Source organism: Choristoneura fumiferana, chromosome 5, assembly GCF_025370935.1.
Source record: "Choristoneura fumiferana chromosome 5, NRCan_CFum_1, whole genome shotgun sequence".
NCBI classification, from domain to species: Eukaryota; Metazoa; Arthropoda; class Insecta; order Lepidoptera; family Tortricidae; genus Choristoneura; species Choristoneura fumiferana.
Window position 1 is genome coordinate 5,336,519 of NC_133476.1, and position 12,217 is coordinate 5,348,735.

Consider the following 12,217-nt stretch of genomic DNA (forward strand, 5'->3'; position numbering starts at 1 on the left):
ATGTCATGTACAGTTGAGTTCATAAGATTGTGAGCAATAATTCAATAAAAAATATCTGAATACGCTTCTACGCAGTTAACAATAGTCGTGTTCAGATATTCAAAAAATTTTGCTCACAAGTTTATGAACTCGACTGTACATGACATGAGTACAGTATACTCGTGTGGGAAATTTACCATCATATTCAATGATCTGTCAAAGTGCAATGAATAATAACTTTATTGTCCTACTTTTCCAATTTCGTCTAATAACAACATTCGGTATGTTTATTTTATCCAAGACATACTTACAAGTTTTTTGTGCATAGTTGCACAAAAATGTGAACATAGTATTCTACAAAGTAGTCGCAACATCTATTAAGCGATATAAGTCAATTAAAGCTATAAGGGTGGCATAACAGCTATAATATGTCACGTGTGATGAATGGCACCCGTGATGAAGTGCCCCCAATCAATTATAGACTGAATCACAACTGGGCCCCGGCTAGCGCCAATTAAGGACGGCTTCGAGTTTTGGTCGGTGTAAGTGTTTTGCGATAAAACAAATTTATCTAAGCACAAAATATAAATGTGTGGATAATTATCGACATTTAGGTATGTACATACCAACGCGATAAGACTTCTAGAAATAAATAATGAAAAAAAATATTTGTTCGGCTTATGAACGAAGTGAAGTAGTTATACGTACTTATGTATTTTTTAATTTATTAGTGGAGCATTAGCGAAGCTTCCAAATCGATTCTTACATTTGGAAACAACAACTGAATGCTACAATGACGCAATGAAACCCCTCTGTTTTAGCTTCTCTTGAGTACAAAATAAGAAATTGATAAATGGATTACAATCATTTCATCATTCATTAGGTATGCTTTTCTTGAATGAAAAAAAATTAAGGGTATAAAATAAATCGTCCGTACTTCACTTTTTAATAATTAAAACATCCACATATCGACTTCGTACGCGCCTCGGCAGCTATTCAATTACTTCCTGTCACTTTAGCTCGCAGCGGCACTAAATACATTTCCCCAGGCAATCTCGCTTCAAACGTCAAAAGACGTTTCAACAGTCACGATTGCCGTTTAATCAGGTTACCGGAGCCGGCGATCGTGCCGGGATGACCTTACTCGGTACATTATCTTATTACCCCTCCCATTATTACGATAATTTTCCTACATCGAGACGCTAACGAAGTTCTCGTGGCGCTTAAAGGGCGTTTTGATTGTCAATTACCGGTGGACGGCAAAGGGCTGCGACCAAAGACCAGGATGCAATTAAGTGTTAGGAAACTTTGTGTGCGGGCGGGCGGTGAACAAAAATTGGGTGCGGTGCGGTGCAGCTGATGACTGCAGGCCAAATTAATTTGAATAGTGTAGTAGTAGATAATAAAATAGTAAAATTTGCCTGGCCCTGAGGGCGTTATACAGGGTACAATTTTGAATATGTTTTTTTTTTATAATAATTTGGTATAAATTGTTGTAATGTTTCTATACATTGTATAAATTAATAAATCGCAAGCTCGTGTGTGGAAATTGCAAATTTTATCAGACTAATCTAATTTCAACAAATGAGTTAGTGCATTACACTGTCCTGCATTAACTGAGTAACGCTAATTTTGTATCACGTTCCCAATTTCACCTGTATAATGCCTGGTTCACATTATTCCAGTAAAATCATGCCAGCACCGATACATTGCGGGGTCACAATCCAAACGAGTTACATAATGATTTTTTCCTCTTTGTATGATTTGTAAAACTCTCATCTCAAATCTTTAAAGAAAAAACATTTTTGACGTTTACCAATGATTACTCTTGTTATTATTTTTTGGAATTAGTGCTGTCATCATTCGTCTATCTATACCTAACTCTCATATTTCATTTTCTAGATTTTTTTTACCGTACAACGGCAAAACCTTCTTTAAACTGACAAAATTGTCCGCCAATGGAGAGAGCCATATTCTTTTAAAAAACAACAACAACAAGAATGACATTTTGAAGTTTTTCATAATATGTTTCATACATAACTTTTGTGATTTATTTGTATTTTATACGTATTTTTTTATTTCATTAAAACTATCCCTAAATACCTACCGAAAACCATGTCAGAAAGCAACAGCGAGGAGACCGTCGAGGAGCTCCTGGCGTATGAGCATGTGGAAGAAGAGAGTGTGGAGGTGCCGATGAGCGAATGGTCGTCGCTTGACGAAAACGCTCCGACGGAAAACAAGAAGAAACTGCTCTTTTTACAAGGCCTGTACAAACCGAGTAGTGAGGAATTATGCGCCAAGTACATCGCTCAATCAGATAGCGAAGTCTTTCGACACCACTACTACAACTACCCCCCAGTCGCCGACCCCGGCATCAGACAGGCCCTTAATGCGCCCGAGCAACCAATCATATATCCCGACGACGGCGAGAAACTCTACTTAGCCGTCTGCAAGGAAATGAACCTGTGCCCCGTTGGATTGTTCTACAAACAATTGTCCAACGACGAGATCAATTTAAGCTACTACGGCGTCAATCCAATGGGAGTCCGGGCTATGGCTATGGCACTCCAGTACAACAAATCAGTTAAACGCTTCACACTGACTGATAATTTCCTCAACGACGATGCAGCATATCATTTGGGACAGATGTTAGTGACAAATACAACTCTGCAAGAACTAGATCTTAGCGGATGTCGCATCAGAGCATCAGGCATGCTGCGACTAGGTAGCGGGATGATCGTCAATACTACATTGAAGATGCTTAACGTTTCCAGGAACGAGCTCGGCGAAGAAGGAGGGCAATTTTTCGCAGATCACATAGTAAAAGGCTGCATTATTCCACGCGTAAATTTGAGCAGAAATAAGTTAGGCAGGCAAGCAGTCTTAGCTCTCTGGGAAAGTTTATCTTACAGAAATAAAATGACGTACTGGAACCTTTCGGGTAACATGCTCAACGTACCAGGAGCAAACAAAATGCTGGAGGAACTCGCAACGAGCACCGTTCTACAGGAACTGGACCTGTCCTGGAATGGCTTACAGGGAACTCGCATAGCAGAAGCTATCCAGACGTTAATGGCAAACGTTGGCCCCCTCAAAGTCCTAGATCTGAGTAATAACAGATTCTGCAATGACGATATACCACCACTGATTGATAGTTTAATCAAATGTAAGAAATTGACGACTTTAAATTTATCATTCAACCCTTTGACTCCCCAGGATTCTCAATATGTCATCGAGGGGATGCTCCGTCCTAGAGTAAAGGTTCAAAATTTATTGATGGATGGCATTTGGGTGAGCAAAAAATTTATCAGAACCCTCGAGACCGTTAAGAGCAAGACGTTCCGTAAGAACTTTAAAATTATCTACGGCGGAGTTTTGGAAAACTACACTATTCAATGGCCTGATCCGCGGCCACTGCTTCTCAATAGAATTGACTTTGTGATGATGAGGAACAGGAAAAAGAACAAAATAGATATCGGGGCGTTCTTCCTGCAGTTACGGAAAGAAATTCCTGAGCCGGCGATGCCGCTTTCGCGGTTGATCGATGAGTTTTCGATTAGAGAAGTGGATTTGAGCGATGATTTGATAAACGAGTTAGGGGTAACATTCGCGCACCGGCCTGGTAAGCCACCGATAGTGAGTTTGCAGGCGATAGAGGACTACGTGCGGCGCATGTGGCCGGACAGAAAGGCGCCTCCGACGCCGCCGCCCGAACCTGAGCCGGAGCCTCCGCCGCCGCCACCAGAACCAGAAACAAAAGGCAAAAAAGGAAAAAAAGGCAAATGATCGATAGTTTTATAATTTTTTATACATATATTTTAAATATCTGATTTTGTAATTTATTTAGCTTTATTTTTTATAACAATATGTATTAATAATCATACCTAATTTCCTATAATTTATTTAACTTTATTTTTATTACATTGTACCTTTTTTTGAGCTAACTTTTATCCTAATTTTTGTGATTTTAATTGTGTTCAAGTTTTTAGACACTATTTTAGTTTGTTAAGACTATATTATGATATACTCTTGAAATAAACTACTTATCTACATTATATCTACCTACTGTACTATTTCTGACAATACTCATATCTATAGGTTCATTCAATTAAAAAGTCAATCAAAATTCACTCGCAAACGAAAAATGTATGTAAATTAAAATTAGAAATGAAATAATGTTACCAAAATATTTCATTTTTAATTAGAGTTTTTTTGCTGATTGTACCTTTTTGCATAAATAGATGACACTGAAACTAAAAAAAATATACAGATCAACCATAGATCCTCCTCCTTTTTTGAACCATCCAAATAACTTTACTTCTTACAAGCTTTGTTTGTTTGTACTACTTTGTACAGTTATTTAATCTGCCACAGCGGAGTGTGCAAAAATACACGTCCTCGTTCTACCATATTATTATCACTAATATCTGATGCGACTATTTCTAGGGAGAAATAGAGTCGCATCAGATATTTATGCACGCTTTATATGTCAGATATTGGTGATGGTGACTGTACTATGTACAAGTTATTGTTTAAAAGTTTTCAAACCATTATTCGATCACTTTCTGATATCCGATTGAGATGAAATTTGGCAAAATTTGTTTATTTTGATAACAATACAACAATCTGAGCCCCTATTGCCACGTTTCTGAAAGTCGCGATCGCAATCAAATGACAGATTTCGCATAAGTACAAAAACTGTCATTTGATTGCGGATCGCGAGCGTCAGAAACGTTGGGCAATTCGGCCTCTGGTAGTAAAATTCTAATGGTTCAGCTAGGATCGTCTCCGCAGGACAGAACTCTTCAACAGTTCCGGCATCGACTTGAGAAGTTGAGACGTAATTTGGAGGACGACGCAAATACAGTCAACAAAAATTACAATCAGTAGAAAAAGTACATATACAACTAGGAAATCAACAACTTCAACAAGTGCAGCGTAGGACGTCCACCAGGGTGCCCCTTATTTCGCATAACATTATTTGTCTTAATATGATTTCGCATAACAGATTTGGCATAGCTTAATTGTGCATAACAGCGAACTTGCATAATTATAAAGAAGCATCATAACACTTATTTAGCATAATAATGAATCCGCATAATTTAAATTATGCAGAACATTATTAACTATAACTTAAACTGTTATAAAATGAACACGCATAATTTTATCTAGCGAGAGAAATAGCTTGTTCAGGGCAAAACCGATGTTAGGTATTTTTTTTATAATAGCCCAATAATAGATATTTTCACATAGTAATTCGCTTCTCAGATCTAATTGATTTGAGTAGATAAAACAATAATCATTTTAATTTTAGCAACAATTTTTCACTTAATGTAACACTTTATAGGTATTATTGTTTGACAAATTAAATTTACAATTTAATTTAAATAATCATTTTATGTTTGTACTCTTTTATACTTTTGCAAAGTAATGTTATGCTAATTAAATTTATGTCTACTTACCGTTATGCAAATCCAAATTATGTGCATTTACATTATGCGTATTCAGTTATGCGAATTAATGTCATGTGAATCAATAATTATGCGATATAACGTTATGCCATTATTAATTAATTAGGACAATTAATTTATGCGAATTAATATAGACCCCGTCCACCAACGAGATTGACGATGACCTGCTTAAAGCCGCCGGTTCACGGTGGATTAGATGCTGGCCACTTCCGACGGAAGTAACTGGAGGTCTATGGTCTATTTAATTTAATAATTTAATTTAATTAATTTAGATTCAGAAATGTAAAAGTCTTAAACAATAATAATAATAATAATGAAGAATTATAATAATGCTACTAACAAAAAATATGGACTTTTGTTTGGTCTGAAATAAAGTATTTTTATTATTTATTTATTTTATTTTATGGAGGAAGCCTATGTCCATCAGTGGCGTCCTTCGGCTGATATGATGATGGTGATGAAAACGTTATATGATGATGATGGTTGGAAAGACGCTTAAAGTTCTCGGCTAGCATTAAATGGTCCTCGGCATGTTACCGAGGGCCAGCCATGCAAAGAAGTCCACAAACAAATCCCATTAGGGTCGGTTCCGGACGACCGCGCTGCGTCGGAGTGCTCATTTCCGTTGAGATGAACGTTTTGTCACTTGCCTTACAAAGACAATGCGTGTGTGTACCTACATTACTTCGTTTTAAACCTCGTGGTGTTTATGATGTAAGTATAGATAGATATTTACTGGTTACTCCTCTCATCTACTTAAAGGTTGACTGGTAGAGATCCCTTAAAGGGATAAGTCCGCCATTGTACAAGTAGTTCAAAGTTTGTCAATTGTGTTTTATACAATAAAGAGTTCACATACATACATTCATAGATATTTACGCCTATGTTACAAACTACACCCACACCATACTCGTAAAACGCGATCTAGAACTGTTGCAGCGCTCTTACGTGAATTAGAGGCTCCTAGGGCTCCTGTAGGGCTCGAGACCACGACAAGGCGCTGGTTGTTAACCGGCTATTATGCAGAGACGGCGCATAGGGTTGTCAGAGTGAAACCGATACTAGATACTAGATACTAAATACTCTGCTCTTTACCTTTTTACCTGACAACGGACGGTATACTTACTTAGCCAGCGAAATTATTTAAGGTTGCCTATTTATTTATAACGTAGTAGGTATATCTAAAAACCTTTTAGAGGTATTTTTTAAGTCTTTTCCTGCAATTATTGAATTTTAATATAATTATATTGAAATTGTTACAAAAAAGCGAGCAATTGATTTGGACCCCCAATCTGATCAGGTATGACACTTATGACAGTGGCACTAGTGGCAGTAAATGTCATCGCTGTCCCTGAGTGTCATTCTTGTTTTGCAACGATCATTGACAACCTCAGTTGATGACACTAGCTAGTCACAGCAATCAATTGACGTACCTTTTAGGGCCCGTTTAAATGTGATTCCCTCGTAGGTTTTTTAAGGTAATACTGAAATATGACGTCACATGTTAGGGATTCTGCATACGGCATTTTCTGAGCGCACGTTCACGGCGCCGAACGTCTCAAAAAGATAACACTACAAAAGTACGTTCGAAGCATGTTAACACGGGTTAACTGCGCGACATCGACGCCTAAAAAATACGTCGTGTCCATGGCCCTTAGCCAAATTTATTGATTAACTATTTATTTATTTCAAAGCGGCTAAAAACTGCTTGTTTTCTTGGGTTTTATTGTTTTTTTTTGTGAGAGTTAGTCACTAAAATGCACGGGTAAAAGATGATTCAAGTTTTTTTATTGCTGACAATTGGCAACCCTAGCCACTCACAATCAACGCCAGAGGCAGCCCTAATGAATTCCAGCGTGGAGTGCTCGAATCCACCTTACAGAAGTTTGAGTGCATGGGGCATAGGCTGCACGGGCAATCATCAAGGTGATATACAAGTGTCAAACAGCAGTTGATGTATTTAAGTAACAAATATCTCAATGTGATATTTTTTTTATTAATTGAGGTTTGATTTAACTATGTATGTGTAGGTTGTACTTGTTTATTGCTGACAGTATTAAGATAATTAATTTTACTCATTGACATACTTTTAATGTTGTTTTAAATAATTGATTTTGTTTTTATTTTGATCATGTTTTTATTGTAATTTTATTTTTCTTGGTGATCTTTTTGTGAATCCCTTATTTTTCACGTACTTATTTGAAATGCCACGTGTGACTTTTATGAAGAAATAAATTTAAGTAAGTATATACTTACCTACTTATCTAGGTAAAAATAAATAATTTCACAGTTGAGTAGTAACAATATTTTCCACGCGATTTTTAAAATGGACGTCCTAAAATACTTGCACTAATTGAACAGCTTTCATCAGATTTTTCTGAATAAGTAAATATAATGCCGCTCTGAAATAGGCGATAGCTTTTGTTTTAGAATCAAAACAAAAGTAGGGTAAAATCGTCAATAACTGGTCGTCCTTACCTAAGTGCTAAAGTACCTACTATAGATATAAGCTTTTTGTAAAACTTCAAGCTTCAGGCCCAGAACAGGTTGTACCTACATTACGAGTATGTTGACATAATAAATATGTCATTTAACCAGCTTGGAAAATTCTCCTCATCAAAATTGCTCAAGCAGTAACCTGAAAATTCTAGGTAAGCTCCACATTGAACAATCCAGACGAACAGTAGAGTAGTACAGTACAGACAAGGTAGGTACTCGCTGGAACAATTAGTGGCGCAAGTGGCACTTAACTCCATTCACCGCACTCGCCCACTTGTCACTTCGGATAGCGAGCGGACGTGAGGCACTGCATTATGAGTGATTATGGAGATTAAGAACATCTTAACTGAGTTTTGAAGAAAGAAATGTACGATTTAGAAGTAAAATAAGTTGAGTCGGATCGGAGACTAAACTTAAGATAATGTATTGTTATTATTATTATATTTAGCCTATAACTGTGTCCCGCTGCTGGGCAAAGGCCTCTCCCCTTGACTTCCACATCTCCCTATCCAGAGCTATATGTAATCTGCATGCCCTGGTATTGTGGTTGAATCAACGCGCGGAAGCTTTAAATTAGCAAAATTTTGACTTGGTCCGACACTGTCTCTTTTAAACCGTCTACCAATATGTTAAAAATAACCATATTTATTAGCTGGAACAACATGGCTTGATGTTGCCTGTACTTTACTTTAGAGAATGAAATTAAAAAATAAGATTGAGGGCCCTGAGCATGGGCCCATGGGCCGTTGTGAGATAGACAGTATACATACAGCGAATAATCCAATATGACTGCGACTTCCACCAACGAGATGGACGGATGACCTGGTTAAACCCGCAGGTTCACGGCGGATGCAAGCCGCTGCCAACCGAAGCAACTAACTGGAGGTCTATGGGGGCGGCCTATGTCCAACATTGGTCGTCCTATGGCTGATATGATGATAAATAAATAAATATCAAGGGACACTTGACACTTATTAACCTAGTCCCAAAGTAGGCAAAGCTTATGTTATGGGTACTAAGTCTACAAAGGATAGGCATACTTAAATAGAGAGATACATACTTAAATACATATTAAACACCCAAGACTCGAGAACAAACATTCGTATTTTACAAAGCTTTTATTTAGTTTCACCTGTCCCGTTGTCTGTCTGTCTGAAATCAAATCTGGCAAGTTAAACTCTACCACCTTTCAGTAGTTCGATTGACTTGAAATTTGGTATAATTACTTATTTAAAATGCGTGACAACACAATAATCTGGTAGTCACATCCTGGTAGTTCGGCCAGGATTGTTTCCGCAGGACGGAACTGTTCAATGGTTAATGGCATCGACTTGAAATTTGGTATGCAAAGGCGGCAATGCAAATACAGTCAACAAAAAGTACAGTCGGCAGAAAAAGCTTGTATTAAAAATGTTTTTTTTACCAAAACTTATTTCATACAAATATCTGCCCCGACCGGGGTCGAACCCGGGACCTCAAGCTTCGTAGTCGGGTTCTCTGACTACTAGACTTGATAGTCCAAATGATGATGAAAATTATTATTATTACTTACCCCCTCCATTTTTGTAGCAGAGGTAGGGGAAGCGCCACACGTTGGCCAGGTCGACGGCGAACCCGATGACGGACAGCAGGAAGTCTACCTTCTTGCCCCAGGTTTCGCGCTCGCCGGCGCCCGGCGTCGGCGTCTTGAGGGACATCAGTGCTGGCACGGTTGCCGCCCCACCCTGCGGGATGAAGAAATTCTTCAACGCACTGAAGGTATTTTGCTATTGTGCTAGAGGGTATAGGATTAAAACCCCTATTTTGCGTCAGGCAGGATTAAAAATACCCACAAGACGCTCTAAAACAAGTAAAACAACTGACGAACCCTTTTCAAAAAGCCTTAGTGCTTGACCTTTGGTCGCTAATTACCTGATACCCGGATAACCAACTCTCCGGGCAAATACGGGTCTTTACCGGGACGCAAATATCCGGACTGTCTATTAACGAGTGCGTCAAGTGACAAATGTTAGGACGGACGGAGAGCCCTCGAGTGACCGGGGTTAGGGCTGGCGGCTTATCCAGATATACGTTGATTCGGATTTGTAAATTGTATGTTTCTATTATAATACTAATTCGAATAATAATAATATAATATTCATTTAAATGTTTTGTTCTATTTGTCTCCTTATTTGCTCTTCCATTTTTGTATTTCAACAGACTAAAAATATCTAATTAAAATTGTTTATTCTGCAAGTATTTAGGTCGGAAAGGGCTCTTTTACACGTCTTTTTTTTTAACTACCGGGGCGCTTTCGGAAATACCATCATTGCCATAAGAAAAATGCGCCGCAAGAAACTTGGCAAAAAGTCATTTTTAGGTACAAAATTAACAATTACTTACAAAAATAAATATATACTAAGCGGCAAAAAAATCTGGCCCGCAAATATATGCAATAATAGGTAAGTAATTTTGTATGTGGAGTGGGCTAAGTTTTGTGCCGCTAAATATATATAAATTACAGAGTAAAATTAAAGAAACACTATAAGGGGCTGGCTACAGATGATAATTGAATACTATTTTATTATTTACAGTTAATATTCAAACAACAATGAACACAAACACCATAACATAAACTACAAACTCATCAAAGAAAACCGCATCAAAATATGTAAAAACGTTCTGGAGATATAGGAATAAATATGTAAACAGTCTCTCGTTCTAAATGCATAATTTCTCCTTTCCGTCGTGGGTAAAAGAACTAACCTAAAATATACAAAGCGATGTATAAAACCCCGTCTAAAAGATCTGCCTATCCCGCTGGAACTATTTAACTTTCCGGGATAAAAACTACCCTATGTCCTTCCCCGTGATTCAAACTATCTGTATACCGAATTTTATCAAAATTGGTTTAGCGGTTTAGACTTGATGAAGTAACAAACAAACAAACAGTCTTACAAACTTTCGCATTTATTATATTAGTGGGCTAAAATAATTTCCTTGCTAGTTCATTGATATGGACCTCCGCAAAGTAACGCCTGATTCAATAAATTATATTATCGGGATTTCTAAGGTTGGCAAAAAGTCGCATAGTAATTTGAAAAATAACTGTTTCTTCTAGCATACATCTAGATAAATTTCACCGAGTATTCTGCGTGCCCAGATTAGTAAGTATACAAAATCATCAAAAACATTCAATTTTATCTTTCTTTTAACTGACGATTTGTTTTTTATTTTCAAATCTTTGTATGTTATTTTTAATTTACCTCCAGTGGTCGGATTGACTGTAATTTGAAGTAGGTACCTACCATGTAGATTTAATGGAATTCAATTACATACCTATCTATAGTCAACAAAAAAACAACTTTTTTTACCAGACTTATTACAAAAACAAAAATTACTTATATTACAATCTCAATCATAAAACCTAGCAAAAAAAGTTAATTTGAAACATGTAGATTTTACACTTAAGTATCTAATGTCGAAAAAACTGATTCTCGCACTAGGGTCAATTTTACTATGATTTCCTTGACAAAGGTATGGATGTCGACAAAAGCATAAAAGATCCATCCTGGTACAAGAATCAGAGGGTCTATTGCGTAACATTTCTGACACTCGCATACGAAAACTGTCATTTGATTGAGATCGCGAGTGTCAGAAACGTTACGCAATGGACCCTCAGTTTGTTGTGTCTAACATTTAGCATGTCCGTCATTCGGCAACCCTGACCGCGGAAATCTCGAGTGCGTCACGCGTCAGGCGCAGCGTCGCCGAAAAACAGTCGGCACTACAGTCGTGGGAAAATTGAATGTCGGCGTGAAGCACGACGTCGAGCCTACGAGCGCTGACAGGTCTACCTACTTTTTAGACCCTAAAATAGAGACAAAATTTATGAACACATTTTGTAAATGTTGCAGATGTCTCGAGATACTTTCCTAGAATTGTTACGTTACTTCTCAACCGGGCTTAAATTCTTATTATAAATTTTTCCACTATTTTGGGGTCTTTATGACAAAAAAGTCACATTTGGTGCTCAAATTACCGCTGTGATAATAATAGGTTTTATTATTGATAAGTACATATTGTTATCTATATTATCGTTACTAATTAGTAGTCACATTAGTATAAAGTGATAATATCTCAGGATTCGTATACCTTTACTTGCCCGAATTTCACTTGTTTCAGGATTTTTTTAATGTCATCTTATAGAATGCAATAGGTTAGGTTAGGTTAGTTTAAATCAACTCTGAAGAAAATACTATTTCAGAAATAAATTACTTCATGGA

The 12,217-nt window shown here is 37.2% G+C and overlaps 2 protein-coding genes across 2 annotated transcripts in view; one reads left to right on the forward strand and one right to left on the reverse strand.

Annotated features, from left to right (window-relative positions):
• Window positions 1-12,217, reverse strand: part of DAT (Sodium-dependent dopamine transporter) — a 39,001-nt gene that overhangs the window by 23,087 nt on the left and 3,697 nt on the right. Inside the window, exon 2 of the mRNA XM_074087585.1 lies at window positions 9,505-9,676. Coding sequence (XP_073943686.1) covers window positions 9,505-9,649 — 145 coding nt within the window. The 5' untranslated portion in view covers window positions 9,650-9,676. The remainder of the gene's footprint in view (window positions 1-9,504; window positions 9,677-12,217) is intronic.
• LOC141427970 (uncharacterized) lies at window positions 1,836-3,789 on the forward strand. Its single transcript, XM_074087588.1, has one exon. The coding sequence runs from the start codon at window positions 2,095-2,097 to the stop codon at window positions 3,766-3,768; it is 1,674 nt and encodes a 557-aa protein (XP_073943689.1). The 5' UTR covers window positions 1,836-2,094; the 3' UTR covers window positions 3,769-3,789.

Excerpts from the sequence above, each read along its gene's own strand:
- LOC141427970 (XM_074087588.1), top strand. The coding sequence starts at position 2,095 with ATGTCAGAAAGCAACAGCGAGGAGACCGTCGAGGAGCTCCTGGCGTAT.